The 20,556-nt window shown below is 29.0% G+C and overlaps 1 protein-coding gene and 1 non-coding gene across 6 annotated transcripts in view; both read left to right on the forward strand.

Annotated features, from left to right (window-relative positions):
• LOC123271298 (probable JmjC domain-containing histone demethylation protein 2C) overlaps positions 1 to 20,556 on the forward strand; it is a 193,680-nt gene that overhangs the window by 152,229 nt on the left and 20,895 nt on the right. For 2 of the 5 annotated variants that reach the window (XM_044737580.1, XM_044737581.1), the window contains exons 10-17: positions 5,817 to 6,287; positions 7,172 to 9,550; positions 11,403 to 11,688; positions 13,549 to 13,997; positions 14,159 to 14,366; positions 15,283 to 15,431; positions 15,636 to 17,311; positions 18,359 to 18,677. In XM_044737580.1, the coding sequence (XP_044593515.1) occupies positions 5,817 to 6,287; positions 7,172 to 9,550; positions 11,403 to 11,688; positions 13,549 to 13,997; positions 14,159 to 14,366; positions 15,283 to 15,431; positions 15,636 to 17,311; positions 18,359 to 18,677 (5,937 nt within the window). Of the gene's footprint in view, positions 1 to 5,816; positions 6,288 to 7,171; positions 9,551 to 11,402; positions 11,689 to 13,548; positions 13,998 to 14,158; positions 14,367 to 15,282; positions 15,432 to 15,635; positions 17,312 to 18,358; positions 18,678 to 20,454; positions 20,468 to 20,556 lie in introns of all 5 variants that reach the window. The other 3 variants (XM_044737583.1, XM_044737582.1, XM_044737585.1) reach the window with 3 other exon arrangements.
• LOC123272310 lies at positions 15,483 to 15,561 on the forward strand. Its single transcript, XR_006511057.1, has one exon. It is a non-coding gene; the product is annotated as a small nucleolar RNA SNORD36 (small nucleolar RNA).

The following is a 20,556-nucleotide window of genomic DNA, read 5'->3' on the forward strand; positions in this document are numbered from 1 at the left end:
CTCTCTGGTTGAACTTTAGTCAGATTAGTTAAAGTTAGACTTGCAAACTAAACTTATAATCTCGTTAACTTCCATCGTACTCTATTCCCTTGAGCCAATAAGTTACTGACATCGAGTTCAAGCTTTCAAATTGACGATCCTTAATTTAGAAAAAATTATGTAATTAGAATTAGATTTTCTTTTAGCTTGCACTGTATTAAGTATTACTATATTACTATCTTATATATTAAGTGATTGTTGATAATAAAATATATTTTTGTTAATATGTACTCGTTCTATGCCCAGGTGCTATAGAATTTTTTTTTGTAACGAGATTAATAATAATAATTAAATATGTAGGTTGGGGCTATCTTATCAGACGGGAACAGTATAATGTAAATTTTTATTCTACTTAATCTCTAAATTTTTTTTTTCTTACAAATTATTCCAAATTTTTTTAATCATTAATCTTATAATATTCAAATTTGTTTGGCTAATATTTTTTAAAACAATCTTCGAGGATTAAAAAAGTAGAAATTTAATACAAAGGATGTATTAAACATTAAAGACTAATTTTACTTGAAAGATTTTTAATTTTCTAACTTATACAGAAAAAAAAATTTTATTTGAAGCAAAAAAATTAATGAAGAAGATAAAAATGGTCTTGGTCAAAATAAATTTTTTTTTCTATTAATTAATTTTTTATGAGATAAAATTTTTAAATTTTATTGGAGGTAATTATCAATAAAAAAACAATTCAATTCTAGACTATGATTTTTTTTTAATTCTATAAATAATTAATTTTCACTTCAAATTACAAAAATTATTATTTATCAGTTAAAATAATATAATGATAATAATCTAAATGACTTTTAATTATTATAGTACTCTAATATCAGTTTACTAATTGTCACACATATTCTCTCAATTTAAAATTGTATTAAATTTCATTAATTACCAAAATTTGTTATAAAAAAAAAAAAAATTTCCAAGTACATTATCAAGCAATAAAAAAATAACTTTAAAAAGTACAACAAGATAAAATGTAAAAATTATATTTACTGCAAACGGGAAAAATCAAACAGTTAAATTTATTCTTTTAACTTCCCAATCGAGCCCCGCCTGTCTAAAAATAAATTAAATTCAGAAGAAATAACTAAAATAAAAAATCTTTAGATTACTAAAGTGTCTGGAGTACATAAGTGGATTTTTCAGGGGTCACGTAAAAAAAAAGTAAATAAAAAATTTTATTATTATAAATTCCATCGAAAGAGCTTTGATCCCATGTAATTGGACGAGCTTGCGCGTCGCTGGAGCCGGTAACAATCTCCGTTTACTTCTACGAACTTACAGTACATAAAGAGTATAACATCATCAGTATCAGTCTATCTTTTTCTCTTATTTCTTTACCTTCACCTTATTCTTTATTATATATATTATATATATATACCGTCTCATCTACTTCTTTGTATCTCCATGTAAACGTGTCTGCTGCTTACGTAGCAGTATTGTGTGTTATATAGTATACTACACCAACTCTTCCCTGGAACAAATTGTTCCTCGAATGAATTTGCAAGTCAGCAATTCCTTTAATCGTTTCATTTTATATTTATTTTATTATTTATTTCTAGTATTACACTATGATATATTTTTTTTGCTCACTCAGCAATCGTTCTATTTTTTAAAAGTCAAAAAATTATCTTTAAATTTTAAAACCTTAAAAAAAAAATTTTACGATAAATAATTTGTTATTAAATTTAGAATATTATAAAAAAATTATTGAATGTTTCATTATACTTTAAATTGCAATTATTATATTTTTTATCAATTTAAAAATTTACGCAGAAATTCTAATAATTTTAATACAATTATTTTTAAAAAGAAATTTGGTATTTTTCTTTTTTATGTTAATTAAAAATATTTTATTTTTATGGTGAAATTTTTTTAAATTCTTTATTTAGTAAATTAAACATTAAATTGATGAAAAAAGCTAAATTCAAGAGAAAACTTTTTTTTTTAAATAATAATTTTTTTTTTAAGAATTTTAGATTATTTATTAAACAATTAATTAAAAAACAAAAAAAAGTAGTAAAATTTAAATAAAATATTCTTTTTTACTTCAATAAATTTTAAATCCATTGTTTTAAAAAAATTCCTCAAATAATTAATTTTCAATGAATATTTCAAACAATCCATGAATGTTAATTTAATTATTAATCCCATTAATAAATAAATATCAATAATTCTAATTACCAATTCAATCTATTAAATATTATTAACTTCATCTATATTCTTCACATGTGCGATCCCATATCAAGCTGACCCAATTCTCCAAAAGACCAACCAGCTAAATTATTTTTTCATACAGATTATTAATCATCACAAGATAACAATAATTTATTTATAAATAAATTTTCACTCTAATTTTTTCCCCCACATCCGATAGTTATTTTTGTATAAAAAGAAACATTTTTACTGAAAACAAATACTTCTTACATATATGAGTCACTGGCATAAATCGTCACGTGTCGAGGTCGTGATAACTTGAATGACAATCGTCGTCAAATTATACATATATATCTTTATATACTTTCATATATATAACACATACTTGATATCACCTGAATCTGCAATATGAATCTCATAATTAGATAGTAAACTGTTGTGTCAACAGACAACAAAAAAACTTAAATGTAAATTTTTTTCCACATCCACACCTACATATACAATAAATATAATATATATCTGCAGCAGTGTTTTTTAAATGATGACTTACTTTATCTTATTGATTCAACATTATCTGTGACTTATCTGTTTGCTTCTGACATTAATATTACAAGTTGTACATTCGTGCGAACGCGATAAGATAAAGTGATGATAAATTTTTTTTTATTTTTTGTTATTACTATTACTATTACTATTGTTATTTTTTTTATTTTCTGATCACATTGATGACCTAAACTGGCCTTGGACACTTAAGACCCACAAATCATTTTATCCATATTCTATAATAATATAATGTCATTAACCTTTATAATTTTTTTTTTAAACAACAACAATAAAGCTTGACATTTATTATAATTATAATTATGAATAATTGCCGATTATTTAATTCAAGTTATTTAACGCCTACATTGAATTATTATTTATTACAATTACAAAACAAAAAAAATCTTACTTGCGCAATGGTTATAATTAAGCCATTGTCATTAAATACGTAATTTATATCATTTACGTGATTTATTAGTTAATAAAACTTGATACTTATAAATGTGTAATAATTTCAAGTACATAGATGAAAATTTTGATGCCAATAAAATTATTTAGTTAATAAATACTAGCAACCTTGCAGTCATTATGTGACTGCCGTGACTTGTGAACTATAAATAAATAAAATTCTGCTTTATTGAATAATGACTTTTATTAAATTGCACTGTACTTTTTTTAATATTGAAATTTTTAAAGATATAAGCTCATTCCGATGGTACACTCATCAAGAGCTTTCATTTGAGTACCCACATGCATTTTTATATATTTTTCATATATAAATATATATAATATATAAAATATATAAAATATATGAAAAATTGATGTGGGTACTCAAATGAAAGGTCTCGATGAGTCTAATGTCGAGATGAGCTTATATCTTTAAAAATGTCAATCGTGCACAAGATTCAAGGTTATTTCTTAATTATTGATGTTTCTCAAGATATAAACTCATTTCGATGTTAAACTCATCAAGAGCTTTTATTTGAGTACCCACATGCATTTTTGATATATTTTTCATATATACATATATATAATATATATAAACATATGAAAAATTGATGTGGGTACTCAAATGAAAGGTCTCAATGAATGTAGTGTCGGGATGAGCTTATATCCTTAAAAATGTCAATCGTACACAAAATATAAGGTCATTTCTTAATTATTGACATTTTTAAAGATTTAAGCTCATCCCGATGTTACACTCATCAAGAGCTTTCATTTGAGTACCCACATGCATTTTGATATATTTTTCATATATACGTATATATAAAATATATAAATATATGAAAAATTGATGTGGGTACTCAAATGAAAGGTCTCGATGAGTGTAACATCGGGATGAGCTTATATCTTTAAAAATATCAATATTTCACAAGATACAAGGTAATTTCTTAATTATGTATTTAGAGATAGAGAATTTTCAAATGCAGTCTACATACTTATCATAATAAATTGACTATCGGTGAGAATGACATGAAACTTTGAAAAGGCACAAATTCAAATCAAGACCTTTGCAATGACACTAAATTTCACTAAAAAAACCAATTTTATCATAGGACTATTCTGGACACAAAATTTTTTTTATTCTCTTAATAATATAGATTTCAATTCCAGTCGGACATGTTGATGCATTATGTATATTCCTATAGATAGTGAATAGATTGAGTCAAATGGCAATACAAAATAATGTGGGTTGACATTCGCACGAATCAACTTGGCTTGATTAGCATACAGTATCTTTGTACTATACGGTCTAGAGTTTGTGTTAGTAAGTAGTTGTGTGAGGCTATAATTAGATTGTCGCTCTTGACGGGCTACTAAGTGGGATACCCCCGATACAATATACAATGTATAACGTGAACGAGTCTAAAGAGATAAACGGATAGATAAAATACTCGATAGTTAAAACCAGTACATAATACTTCTACTTATATACACATATTACATATAATAATTTGTTCTTGTATGTAATTACATAGATAGATATACATACATGTAATATGTGTTACACATAACGTATGTATGTTGAATTCTGTGTAAAGGTAAATAAAAATGAAAGAGAGACGTTCGTTGAATATGTTAAGCGACTGTTTATTCATCTTGTTTGTTGGATCCAATCGCATTTAACTTGATTTTGTTGATTTGCCAAAATTTTTTTTTTTCGCCTACGCTTTACGAGTAGAATGTCAATTAAATACTGTAAATTTATTTTAAATTTATTATAACGTTTACTTATAAAAATATAAATAGATTTACGTGGAAGGTTTATTTATATCATTTATTTAATATATAAATTTGTAGTTTTTAATCTTTATTGTTTTTTTTATTAATTAATTACACTTTTGATTAGGATTAAATTTTTATAACTTATAAAAAGAATTTTAAAATTAATGATAGTCTAATTTTTAAAAAGTTTTAATCATAATATCTGCTAATAAAATATTGAATAATTATTGAATTAAAGAAAATTAAAAAAAAAAAAAAAAAAGTGTTATTTTCTTTTTGTAAAAAATAAATAAATAAAAAATTTTTATTTGTTGTTAATAGAATCAATCAATTAATTTATTGAAAAAATAAATAAAAAATCTAAATTACTTTAATAATAATAATAATAATAATAATTAATAAATAAATAAATTAATATTTAGGCTCTGACTATACAAAAAATTAAAAAATTTTTTTATTAATTGAAAAAAAAAAAAAATTATTAATTTAAATAAAAATTCTTAAGTTGAAAAAAATTTTTTTTTAATTTTTAAACAATTAATTCTTCAGAATTTAAAAATATTTTAAGACAAAAAACAATTTAATAAAATAATTAATTAAAATCACTTATTTAAGTAATTTTTATTAAAAAAAAAAAAAAAGAATTGAATTGGAATTATAAAAAAAAAAAAAAAATTAATAAATAATAAAATAAATTTAATTATATTTAATTGGTTTAGCTAACGAATATCTAAAATTAGTTGAAAATTTTTTTTTTTTTATTTTTAACAAAAGAATTATTTATTAATGAAATTAATATTAAGATCAATATTATTTTATAATGGCAGTATTGATTGAAGTAGGTACCTTATGTTTCGCAGAGAAATATGTCGACGGCCTCGGCGCCGTGGAGTAACTTTATAACACTGCCACCACCAGGAAGCAGAAGTCACGGTGCGCCTCCCCCATCACATGCGGGGTTGCCCTCACATGGTCACCATCATCCTGGTCCCGGTGGAGCCGCGCATCCCTCACAAGTTGCGTCTCAACAGCAGCAGCAACAGCAACAGCAGCAGCATCACCAACAAGAACGACAGAGGCGTGAACGTGAGGAGCATGATGCGCGAGAACGTGAACGTGAACGTGAGCGAGAACGGGAACGGGAACGAGAACGTGAACGTGAGCGTGAACGAGATGTTCAAGCTAGAGAGCAGCGGGAACGTGAGCGTGAGCATCTGGTGGCTGCTGAGCGGCTACATAGACAAGCTGAGGCTCGTGAGCATCAAAGAGCTGCTGCGTATTATGGAGCTACTGCTCCATCTACTGCTCAACAGGTAAATAAATAAAATGTATTTTATTTATTATCAAGAGATTATTAAATTTTGATCAAATTTTTTGACAATTTAGATTTTAAAAAAAATGTTAAAATGAATTTTAAGTTTAAAATATTATTAATTTTTTTTAAAGTTAATTTTGGTCATAAAATCAAAATAATTAAATTTTTTTTTAAGATTCACTTATTTTTTCAAGTCATAAAATTTTGAAAAGTCGAAATTAAAAAAAAATATTTTTTTTTTATATGAAGAAAAATATATAAATAAATTTGATAAAAAATTTTTATGACATTGAATTTAACAATTTTTATAATAATTAAATTAAAATAAAAAAATTTCTCGTGGAAATGGAAAAAAAGTTACGTGCTAATTTTTAAATATATATTCTTTATAACAGTTGATCATAAAAATTCCAAGAATTGTTAAATGTCTGCTAATTTCAGTAACATAAATTTTCACTTATCATTTTATTTAAAAAATTTTTTTAATATTCACTTATTTTTTTTAAATCATAAAATTTTTAAGTTGAAATTAAAAAAAAATATTTTTTTTATATAAAGAAGTTTATAAATAAATTTGATAAAAAATTTTCATGATATTGAATTAAACAATTTTTACAACAATTAATTAAAATGAAAAAAACTGCTCGTGGAAATTAAAAAAAAAATTATAAATGCGAATTTTCAAAAATATATTTTTTATAACAGTTGATTAGTTATAAAAATTCCAAGAATTGTTAAATGTCTGCTAATGTTAGTATCATAAATTTTCACTTAGCATTTTACAAAAAAAAAAATTTATGACTAAAAACATAATAATAATCTCTACTTCCTTTATTTATAAGAGAATAAATTATCACTTACTAATAAACAATTTATTTTTAGGTATTACGATCGTCAAGTGTACCAAGCAAAGTTGAGTACCCACCACCTCCAGCGCATTCTCGAACCTCAAAATCATCACTGTCAGTAGTAAATTTACATGACAAGCAGCAAGTAGTGGGACCTCCACACAGCCTTCCAAAAGCCGAACCAAATGTTAGTTTGTTCACCTACCCAGCGTACACAACCTCCCAAATGCCGTCTTATGTCCACGACATAAAGGTAAAAAATGATCTCCAATTAAAAGCACTACCAGGTAAAAGTCTCGGTAGTCATGAACGAGATCATCACGGCCGGGAGTTGTCGCAAAGTCAGCCACCCTCGTTACTATCAGACCACAAGAGCTCGGTAATAGTAAAAAATGAGCAAGGTCGTGGAGGAAATGACCTATCAAAAGTACCACCACCCCACTCGTCGAGTCCAAAGATGATGTCTTACATGGTGCAACCAGTGGCACCACCCCAAGGACCACCACCCTCTAGCCACAAAACTCCCGTAACTTACGAGTACCGGAGTCCAACCCAGAGCCCGCATCACCTGCATCACCTAGAAAGCTTGCAGGCAAAAGGATTACCGAGTCACCACCGTTCGCCAGCTGGACACACTCAGTCGCCTCACGGGCATTCGTCGTCACATTCGCACAACCGTCAGTCGCCTCACAGTCAGCCTCATCCCCATCAAACGCCCCACCCATCACCACCAGAGCCACGTTACCTCAGCAGGCCTGAACCCGGATTGCTCTACGCATCATCAAAGCCCTCATACTCGTACCCCCATCAACCAAACGCCTCACCGACCTCTCACTACGCCGCACCACCGGGTTCCAAGCCAAAAGTGAGCAGCCCAGCGCCGCCTCACATCTACGGGAATCCAGGAAACCCCGGTATTTTAACCGGAACACCAGTGTGTCGTGCGTCTGAGCCAGCAGCGCCAGCCCCGTTGCCACTAACGTCAAAGGCTCCAGGTAGTTCGCCTTACCAGCAAGTGCCTCATCATCACGGGGTGCCACCATCCAGGAATTTACCTCCTCCGGCAGCACACAGTCGCTCTCCGTACGATTCACGTGGCTTTCCAGTCGGCTCTCCGTTACCTTCATCAAAATTGCCGCCTCCGTTACACGGATCTCCCCCGACTGTAGCCTCAGCGCCTCTATCACGTCCCACGGTAACGCATCCGTCACACCATGTGAATAATCCACATCAACCTGGTGGCCCAGCACCGTCGTCGTTGCAACAGCAACAGCCACCAATGGTTGTTCCGTCGTTTCAAACCCAACCATTGGATCTGGGTGTTGAGCGTTCAATCTCACCGAAGCGTAAAGCTTCCACACCGACTGATCATCTGGGTCAGCCTGTCTCTCTAGAGATTAAAAAACGACGTACCGAAGAACCACCCACTCCTTTATCCCTACAGTGTGTTGGACCGCCTGTACTGTCTAGGGTGAGTGAACCAAGTCCGCTGATTGCTTCGGCTGCAACTTCTATCACCACTGTTGTCAATAATGCGCTGCTGGTACAGTCAACCATTAATAATACTACTGTTAATACTACTACTACGACTACTGTAACTACTGCTACTATTAATAGTAATAATAACAGTAATAATAATATTAATAGTAATAATAATAGTAATAGTAATAATGATAATACTAGTATTAATACTGATAATGTTCAAACACATCAACAACTACAACAGCAGCAGCTATCACAAGATCCAGCTGTTGTTGTTTCTGTAAGCCCGGCACCAAGAACAGCCAGTGCTGATGGATCCGTCCGGCCTGCTAGTACTGGTAGTGTTAATTCGTTGCATCAAATAACGACAAGTCCAGCACCTACAGCAAGTCCTGCTCCGCCAACGGCTGCACCCAGTCCCTCGCCGCTGAGTGCTCCCGGAACTCCAGCTAAAACTCCGGCTAATAATACTGATAGTGAGAAGTCGAATAGTCCGGCACCCAGGCCGCCTAGTAGGACTAATTATCCGGTGCATAAGCTTAAAAAAGCTTGGTTACAAAGACACTCTGGTGAGGATGGTACTGAGGATACTACTGGTGTTATCGGTAGTGGTTCTTGTGTTACGTTACCATTAAATAGTGCTCAGGCCCCGTCTCAGCCCCTACACAAAGAACGTGAATCTACTACCAGTAATAGTAATAGTACGTCTAATACGACGACTAGTCTACCCAGTGCTGTTAATTCTATTCATAATATTGGAAGTATGGCTGTTAATAGTATAAATAAACCTAAAGGTACTGGCAAAGCTGGGAGGAAACCGCTCAATAAAGAAACATTAAATGGACATACTAATGAAACTAAAAATCTTCAAGAAGATTCGTCTAGCAGCGATCCTGAGAGGAAGTCGCCGCCTAAGAGAAAACCGCCCAAGGTATCTATTTATACAAATTGTTCATTTTTACGCTTGTTGGTATTTTATTTTGGTGCAATTGCTTAGTTAGTTTTTTTTTAGAGAGATTGATCTATTTTTTTTTTTTATGGAGTAATTATATGACATTAAAATTAGCAGTCACTTGATTGTTTTTTTATTTTTTTTTTTTAACAAATAAATTTGTTTCAAAAAATTATTTATGACATAAAAGTTAGCAGTCACTAAAGAATTTTTTAATTTTTTTTAACAAACAAATTTGTTCAAAAAAATTACTTTTAAGAAATTACATTTTTTATTTTTTAAAATTTCTACATGTCAATTTTTTTTTCTAATTTTTTTGCCATAATTTATTTAGAAAAAAAAAATTTTAAATATTATTAAATATCTGCTAAATTTATTTTCATAAATTATTTTTAAAAAATTGCATTTTTAATTTTTTTAAATTTCTACGTCAATTTTTTTTTGTCATTTATCTGTTAAAAAAATTATTAAAAATCTGCTAAATTAATTTCCATAGTAATTATTCTATTAAAGTATCGAGCTTTGAATTAAAAAAAATTTCTACTACGGTTTATTCAAAAATTAATTAAAAATTTTCATGAAAATTAACTTAGCAGATAGTTGATAATTTTAAGAATTTTTGTAACAAATAAATTGTGACAAAAAAAATTGACATTTAGAAATTTTAAAAAACTAAAAATGCAATTTTTTTAAAATAATTTTTTGAAACAAATTTATTTGTTAAAAAAAATAAAAAAATTGTCAAGTGATAGCTAAATATAATATCATAAAATTTTCAATGCCGAACAAAGATTATTGTGTAATAATTTACATAGATATTTAACTGTAATATTTTTTAATTCATTAAATAATTTATGTACTCACATAAAAAAGTGATGACTAATTTAATTAAAGAAGATTAAATATTTATAGTATTAATATAAATTTAATAGCAATCTCTCATGCTTGAATTTTAGTGTATAAATTATGCTTTAATTATTTAGAATGTCTGCTTAAATTTATTGCATGCTTAGTATAATTTAAATAAATGAAAGTGAAAATTTAAGTGAAATAAATTAAAAAGTATATATTTACTTTATGTTTTCTTTCATTGCTCATTATAAAATTAATTTTATTTATTTATTCGTGTTTATTATTGATAATACAAGTTTGAACTTGAAAAAAAATTTACCTTCAAAATTTTTTTGTTAAAAAAATTAAAAAATTGTCAAGCTAAATTAAATGTCATAAAATTATAAAAAAATTATTTGCCAAAAAAATATTAAATAAAAAAAAAATAAATAAAATAACATAAAGTTGTTTTAACGAAGTTTGAATTTGCCGCGCTAAATTCGAATCAGAGCCGCCATTATCGAGTCTTACGCGTGCACGTACATTCCGGTAAGCAAACTTGAGTTGAGCGTACGGTCTGTGCTTGTGTTTTATAAAAATTATTTTTCATTGTGATTAATAAAACTTTAATAATCATAAATATACTAACCGAAGCATTAATGAATCAACCATACATTGAAACAATGGAACTGGTAAAGTATATTTATCAAAACTGAATGATTAAACAGTATATTAAAATTTCGTCATCGGTTTAACCTAATTCTTTTGTCCGAATGGCGTGCTCATTATTATTATTATTATCATCATTTAGTTTATATTATAAATCATTATTTCTCATTATTATTTTTATTATTATTTAATAAATAAATGCGAATGTTAATTAATAATTAAGTAGAGTAATTAGTGCATTTTATATATGTTTTAAAAGCGTGGATTTATTGAATATTTTTTACAAGAGCATGAACTTCCTGACTACTTAATAATATGTACCCTGTGGTAGGTAAAACGAAAGAAGGGAGCCCCGAGGAGACAACAGGCAGCTGTTGAAGAACAAAGACGCAGAAAAGATGACAAACAAGTAACAGGAAATACCGGTAGTGTGGCAAATTCTACTGCTGCTGCTGCTGCTGCTGGAAGTGATTCTAGCAACGAAAGTGAAGCTGGATCAGCTAGCGACACCAGTGAACAACTTACCTCCTCATCGTCTATTCAGCCTACTCCTAAAAGAAATACCACAAATATCACTACCAATAATTCAACTAACTCCAACAATTCTACTGGAAATGGTTAGTATTTTTTATACATACTCATTGATTATTTAATTAAAAAAAAAATTTTTTTATCAGTCAATAATTATCTAAGTAATTATGTAGTTTTACGATTGTAACTATTGGTTAGAAAAAAATGCTATGAGTTTTTTTTTAAATATCTTTATGAATGTGCAAATTAATTGCAAATAGTTATGTCATTGGAATATTTATTTATCAAGAAATAAACAGAGGTTATATTTATGTTTGTACTAACATAAACAAATGATTGAAGACTTTAAATCCTTCAGAGTATTATATTATGGATCATTTTGAAAATACAGGGGTTCCATCGTTTTTTTTTTATACAATAAATTTGACGACTCAATTTTTTTTTATTTTACTTTAAGTTTGATTTATGAATGATGCATTAAAAAAATTTTTTTAAATCATAAGGTAAATGATCCAGTTATTGACACTGGCTTAATTGTTTGGCACTTGCAATTTTATTTTAATTAAAAAAATAAAATGTTCTCAAAAAACCAATTATCTTAAAATTTATAATTCAAAAATTATATTTATTAATTTATCAGAGTTAATTTGTTTTTTTTTTTTTTTTAATTAAAATAAAATTTCAGGTTGTAAAGCTTTATACTATTTTTTTTTCTTAAAAAATTAAACATTAAACAAATTGAACAACAATTGTCATGACATGACTATTGAAAAAAATAATATTGCTCCATAAATTAACCTTTTAAAAATTTTGATAAAAAACTAGACAAGCAAGAAGTACTTTTAAAATGAAAAAATGCTAGTGTAATAAAATTTTTTTTTATTAAAAAAAAAAAAAAAAAAAAACAGATGAGTTATTTATCCGATTTTTTATGGCCGAAGAATGGAGTCTCACATCTAAACAATTATTGAATTATGTATTCACATGTGCTTAGTTTGATAAAATACACACACTGTAGTAAAGATAATCAGTACCAAGAAGTGGGGGTTGTTTCGGCAACTATAAGCCATGCTTACCGCTTCCTGAGATACTTTAAGCCACGTATACTTTCTTTAACTTTTCGCCGTGCTGATGATCAGTTCGTAGAACACTTGATAAAGTTCATACTTAAATTCAGTTAATAGTTCATTTTGCTAATCCACATTTTATTGCTTCAAATTTAATCAAGAATTGAATATTATAAATTAAAAAAATTTTTTTTTTAATTATTCACCGAAAATGTATTCAATTGAAACAATTAGACAAGCATTTCTTGTGACCGAAAATAGGTAAAATCATAAAACTACATAATTACTTTTTTTTTATATAAATTATTGTAGCAGTATCTAAAAAATATAAATTGATATAAATATTTTTTTATTTAATTTCACTGAAGAGACCACGTTTTGTCGAATTAAAATTCGACGAAGCGTGGACCTCGTGGTCGAAGTACGCGTTCACGCGTTTAAAATTTTAAATGTTTAAGTTTTAAAAATTATTTAGTCAAAATATTAATCTTTTAATGATTTTTTAAATAATTTTGTTGAGATTTTTAATTTTTATTATTTTTTCGGGATACTGTGCGTGATTTTGTATCCGCCATTTTGTTTTACAATGCGATCGAGACCAAGCATAGTATTAACGTTAGCTACTATAATTAAAGTTTGAGTTGATATTAAATAATTAATTTATTTTTTGTAATTATTATTCGTTTACATAAATAGTTTTTTTTTCATTATTATTATTACGATTATTATTATTATTATTATTATTATTATTATTATAAATATCTAAAATCATTTTTTATATGAATTATTTTAAATACTGTTACAATAATTTTTAAAAAACGAAAAAAAAAGCACTCATCTAATAAGTAACTTTGTAAATAAAGTTTCTTTTTTAATCAGGAAACACCAACAAGGAGCCACGAAAAAGAGGCAGACGACCAAAGAATTCGAAGGGAAACGACGCCGGAGGGGGCGAGGATCAACCTCGTCCAAAAAAAGAGCGTAAAGATGACAGTTCAAGCGGGAATGGCGGTGCTGGTGGCGAAGGCGGTGGTAACGGTGGAAACGGTCAAGGCGGAGGTAGTGGAAAAAGTAATCCCTTTTGTAAACCACCCACATCGCAGTTGAAAAAAACCGGCGACAGTTGGCTTCAAGACCTAGCGTGCTGCGATGTTGCACCAAAATTAGCTAAATGCCGTGAATGTCGTTACCTCGCCAAAAGCACATTGTCAAGAATTAAAAAACAAACAGTATTCTGTCGTTTTTATGCATTTCGTCGGCTCCGATATACTAAAAATGGTCAATTGGCCATTGCCGGATTTAGCGATCCACACAAAGATGCATCTGAGGTTTGTATTGTCAATCAAATAATCAATTAATCATGTCATCATCCTCACACCATTGCATCGTATTCATTATTATCATAATCAATATTATGAAGTCATATGAATAATAGTTTTGTTTAATTTATTATCCATATTAATTAAATGAAATAATTTTATAATTGCAGGAAGACGTACAGTTATGGTTACCGGGTAATATGGGTCAAAATTCGAAGGAAAAGGATGAAAAAACGGAAAAAAGTGACAAAGATAAAGGTGCGGATAGATTAGATCTAGACAAGGAAATGGCTTACCGGCTGTTACGTCAAGTAGGCGATCAATTTTGTGATCTTTTACGCCAGGAAAAAGAAGCACTTTCTGAGCACATAGCTGACGGTAATTTTCTTTTCTTATCCCATTTATTCATAGTAATAATAATTTTTTTTACAATATAATTTGAATTTTTTTTTCTTCACAAATTGAAATATTCACTTTGTTTTTTACTTAAGGAGATCCACGCGAAGTAGTAAAATTTTTAAAACTTCCTAAAAATTTGTAAATTCAATCTACGTAGCCTAATAATCAATAAAAAAATTAAAAAACCGTAGGTTTCCGGGTTATTTAATCAAATAATTAGGTTTGAAAATTGTAATTTTTACATCTAGGTAAATGGAGATTCCACCAGCCGTGTATTTGGTTAAGAATTTAATGCAATTAATGATTTTAAAAAATTTTTATTTTCATTGAATTTGATTAAGAAAATAATAAGCTTTCGATTGAAGCAATAAAAAAGTAGGTTTCCGAACGTATTACGGAGATATTTTATATTTTTAATGAAAAATCACAAGGAACTTCCGTTCTTTAAAGTCTTGTATTTGACTTGGCAACACCGCTTGCGCAGTTACCCGACGCATAAGTAAGCGCGGTTTTTTAAATTCTAGATCTTAGTCATTTTAGTTAGACAGTAAACATAAATAAATTTTAAAGTTATGGAACTCTTGCGGTGTTGTCAAGTGTATACCGGTAATTCAGAGTGCTATATTTTTTATTAGTCAATTAAATGTAAATAATTATTTAATGAGTAAATTTTTCGGAAATTTCCTCAAAAATGTCTAATTAATTTAAAAATTAATTTCAAGATGCATAACAAAAGTATTTCTACGTATTATTTTTTTATAGACATTCTTTACACTAGGATGGTACTTGGATCTCCTTAAACATTTTACTTATTTATTATTATTATTGTAAGAAAATGATTTTGATCGCATGTTTTAACCGCTTTTTTTTCATCAATATGCATTGTTTCTCACAGCGGATAATGGAATTGTAGACAGTACAGTTGCGTGGAAACGAGTCGTCCAGGGTGTACGTGAGATGTGCGACGTTTGCGAAACAACACTTTTCAATTACCACTGGGTCTGCGGTAAATGTGGTTTCGCTGTTTGCATCGATTGTTTTAAGGTAAAAATAAATCTTTAAATTATTCACAATTAGTCTTTTCAATAAAATAAAATAAACATGATGTATACATACTTTGATTGATAAATCCATGATAGTAAATCAATTATCGAGCTTTTTAACACTGAATATTTATAAAAAAAAAATAAAAATTTTTCCAAAAAAACAATTTTTTTTCAATAAAAAAATAATTTTACTCTTTTACAGGGACGTAAAAATGGAACCGTGACTATTTGGGGTGAAAGTGGAAAAGATCGTGACGATTGTGGCTGGTTACTTTGTACAAATCGGCAAATCCACGCGCCAGATCGTCTAATGCTAACCCAAATAATAGCAGGTGACAGTTTACCTCAGTTAGGACAACGCTTGCATGATGTAAGAGCTGAATGGGGAATTCCACAACACTGTGATTGTTCACTAGTATCATCAACTCCACCCAACGACATCCTCCGTAATTCTATAAAAGGTGACTCAATAACCGTTACAACAAATGGTAACATCAAGCAAGAAATAAAAGAAGAAAAGAATTCGGATGATACCGCGAATGGTTCGTCTGACGGTAAAGCCAATGGCGAAGAAAATTCACCCTTAAATTGGTTAGCCGACGTAGCGTTGCAAAATCAAGATAAAAATGACAGTGGCTCTAGTTCTGACTCAGACGAAGATCGTGACGGTAATTATTCTACCTTGCGTGAATTATTGATCCGTCCATCACACAAACCCAATGGTAACGGCTCACGGTCAAATTCTCCGACGAACGTTAATTCACCTGGACCTACGAGTAACAATATCGTTAAGCAGGGTAAAAAATCCAAGATGGACGCACTTGATGAGGTAATATCGAGTGTAATTGAACACACAGCTAAAGAGGAACGCGATAGAAACGAGTCTGGTGAAAAAACTTGTGAGCTGAAACACTTTGTGCGTCGCTATAAGTGGACCGAACGTGGGCGTGAGCCATTGCCAATTAGAATAATGACATTAACCGAGAGTAAAAGTCTTTATCCAAATGTACCACATTCCTGGTTGTGTAATGGTAAACTATTGCGGTTAAATGATCCTCATAATATCAACAATTATCGCATATTTCAAGATCAATGGAAACGTGGTCAGCCAGTTATTGTATCAGATGTATCTAAATCACTTAACATGGATCTCTGGCACCCAGATTCATTTGCGCGAGACTTTGGTGATGAAAAAAATGACTTAGTTAACTGTATGACCGGTCACACAGTACCACATCAACCTATGCGTAAATTTTGGGAAGGTTTTGAGCATTTTTCAAAACGCCTTAAAGACGATAAAGGCAATCCAATGCTTTTGAAACTAAAAGACTGGCCACCGGGTGAAGATTTTGCTGAATTATTACCATCACGTTACGCTGATCTCATGAAAGTATTACCGTTGTCTGAGTACACTCATCGTAATGGACGGTTAAATTTAGCAAGCAGATTACCTGACTGCTTTGTTAGGCCAGACTTGGGGCCTAAAATGTACAATGCATATGGCTCAGCGCTCTACTCGAATAAAGGAACGACTAATTTACATCTTGATATATCTGATGCTGTTAATGTTATGGTTTATGTGGGTATTCCTCAAGATGGTGACAGTGAAGAGCATATTAAAGAAGCACTGAGAGCTGTCGATGAAGCAGGCTGTGATATTTTGACTCGCCGACGTGTACGTGAACGTGGTGAAGCACCAGGTGCTCTCTGGCACATTTATGCTGCTCGTGATGCTGATAAAATTCGCGATCTGCTTAATGCTGTTGCTTTAGAACGTGGCGCACGTTTAGAGCCACACCACGATCCTATTCATGATCAAAGCTGCTATCTTGATGGTCATCTACGTGAACGATTGTACCGTGAATATGGTGTTGAAGGGTAAGTTTTGTTAATTTTTTTTTTAGTATGTGTGCATACTAAAAAATTTTGCGTCAATACGTTAAAAAATTTTTATGTTAAATATTTAACTCTTTTTTATATTGATTTAACAGAATAATCGCGTATAAAAATTATACGCCCTTATATAGTACCCGGGAACCATAAAGGCGTATAATAAAAATCCTATTTTTTTTTGTCCAAAAAAAATTTTTAGTTTAGAGAAAAATTTTTTTTTGCATTTCTCCACGTTTCATACAAAAATATGTTGATTTCCGAAAAAAAATTTTTTTTTTTAAGTAACTGACGTATTTTTTTATGAAATGTGCAGAAACGCTAAAAAATTTTTTTCTTCAAACTAAAAATTTTTTTGGACTTCCCGAAAAAACAATTTTTTTTTGGAAACTGACATTTTTTCATGAAATGTGCAGAAATGCAAAAAAAATTTTTTCTTCAAACTAAAAATTTTTTTGGACTTAATAAAAATAATAGAATTTTTATTATACGCCATTATGGCATCTGGGACTCACCCCGGATGCCATAAGGACGTATAAAATTTTTTTTTTTTCATTTCTGCATATTTCGGACGAAAATACGTCGATTCCCGAAAAAAAAAATTTTTTTATACGCTCTTATGCACGGAAAGAACAAGATGACACTAGATATCATCTCAGATTATACTCAGTGATATCCGTGGTGAAAAAAATTTCAGATAGTAGCTAAAAATCCAGATTATACTGCGTGATATCTGGATTATACTCACTGTAATCTTGATTATACTAGCTACTATCTGAAATTTTTTTTTACTCAGTATAATCTGGGATGATATCCAGTGTCATCTTGTTTTTTCCGTGTGGCTTTTCACCGGTACTTTTTGCCGGTATACGCCCTTATGGTATCTGGAACGTGAAATGTTAAATTTACACATAGAAGTATTAAATATTTTACACAAAATTTTTTTTATGTAATAACGTAAAATTTTTTATTATGTGTGCTTCGATTAAATGAACACTACAGTTAATTAATCATTTCATTGTTTGTTTTCTTCAGGTACGCAATTGTTCAGTGTCTAGGTGACGCAGTATTTGTACCAGCAGGTGCACCACATCAAGTTCGTAACCTCCACAACTGTATTAAAGTTGCTGAAGATTTTGTATCACCTGAAAATGTATCTCACTGTTTTCATTTAACTCAAGAGTTTCGTGCCCTATCAGACACTCACACTAATCACGAAGATAAATTACAAATAAAAAATATTATTTATCACGCGGTTAAAGATTCATTGACTGTATTAGCTAATGCTAAGGAGGAGGCATTGCAACAACAACAACAACAACAACAACAACAACAACAACAGCAACAGCAACAGGCTGCAGCTAAAACAAAATCCACTGATATAAAAATTAAAGATGAACCCAAACGTGAAACTTGATGATCCTAAGCTATGTACGATGATAATCGTCTATTGAATTCTCGATTTAATCAGATTATCAATACTACTTTGAATCTCGTTTGCGAGTAATTAATGCTGCTCCCTCGGGTGCTAATCCATTTATTATTAATTGAATGGGTTTCAATTAAAATCGAGGGTGTGCTGAAATAATACCGATAATGGTAATAATTACGATGATGATGATGATAATGATGATGATGATGATGAGTAAGAAACAGAGTAAAGGCGTAAAGAAAATAGGAGAGACTTATTAAACGGAGTATACTCCAGTTTGTTGTGATATTCGATTAGTGTATGAGTTTTTTTAAAATAATTTTTTCTTTTCTTTATTTTTTTTTTTTCTTAATATTGTCACGTGGTTAAGCCAACTTGTTCAAGTAGAGAACTATTATTCTTTAATTGTTTATAATTATCATAATTATTAATAATGACAATATTGTTTTCTTTTTCTTTTTTTTAACTGTTGACAACGGAAATGAAATCCGTGAGATTATTTTCTACATTAAGATTTTTTGTAGATACAAGAGTCGTCTCCCCTTGACTTCGCGTTCTTTTACCAATTGTGATACCAATATTTGGAATCATACCATACATATATGTATGTATATTATATATATTGAATATATTCAATCTATAAATACATATATATAGATATAATTAATAATGAAAATATGAAATAAAAAAAATTCATTTGTAATTAATTATACCGTGCCTGTATCCAATACATACTTGTCCATATTCTATTATATATAAAATGTAGATAATTAATAATTATTATTATTATTATTAATAAGAATAATGAATATTGTAATAATAAATTCCTATTGGCGATTTCCCAAATAAAATATAAATAAGGGAGTTTATTTATTATTTCATGTTTTTTTATTTTATTTGTGCAATTTTTCATGTCATTAAAAAAATTTTTCCTTGCCTTGGGCAATAAAGAAAAAAATTTTTTTTTGCGACTCAATAATTAAGACTTTTAACACTGCCTCATAGAATCACATCCAGAATAAATTTTTGGAATTTATTTATTAAAATTTGGATTAGCAAAAATTTCTCTCACAAATTATAACTTAATTAGTTTAATCACTTGTTTAGAAAGTCTACAGTGCCGTCCGTTCATACATACTGGACTTTAACTTCATTTTTTTTTTTTTATTAATAAAATTAATAAAAAAAAAATAATTCATGGAAAAAGCTGAGTAAATTAATAATTAATTTATTATGAAAAATTATAAAGACAGAGGCTGAAGTTTAATGAAATATATAAATATATATTTTTTTCCAAGTGCCAACGGTAACGACGCAGGTGCATAAAAAATACAATTAAAATTATTTATTTATATTTTTAAAATCTCGGAGCTCAATTTTTCATTAGACTAAACTGATGTACAATTTACGCGTTAAAATGATCAATTGTTAATTTAAATAATTAATAATTAATATTAAATGGTCATTTAATTTACGCATTTTGAAATGTCAAAGATAAATAAAAGAAAAAAAAATCGGATTAATTTTTCTTTGATCTCAATAATTGTCTAGTAACAACGAGTTTATAAATTATTTAACTTGTATGTAAAGTTCTCGATAGAGTTGTTAAATAATTGAAATAAAATTAAGATAATTACCTACTAATGGGCGGTGTATAAAAAAAAATTAAAAATAAATATATGTGTATTATTGCAACAAGTTGATAATAATATTAATTTGCTTTTTTGTAAATAAATATTTAAATAATTAATAATTATTTCACTTAAGTATAAAAAACGTATAAATATATAAATATGTCAAA

Source organism: Cotesia glomerata, linkage group LG9 (genome assembly GCF_020080835.1).
Source record: "Cotesia glomerata isolate CgM1 linkage group LG9, MPM_Cglom_v2.3, whole genome shotgun sequence".
Lineage (NCBI taxonomy): Eukaryota > Metazoa > Arthropoda > Insecta > Hymenoptera > Braconidae > Cotesia > Cotesia glomerata.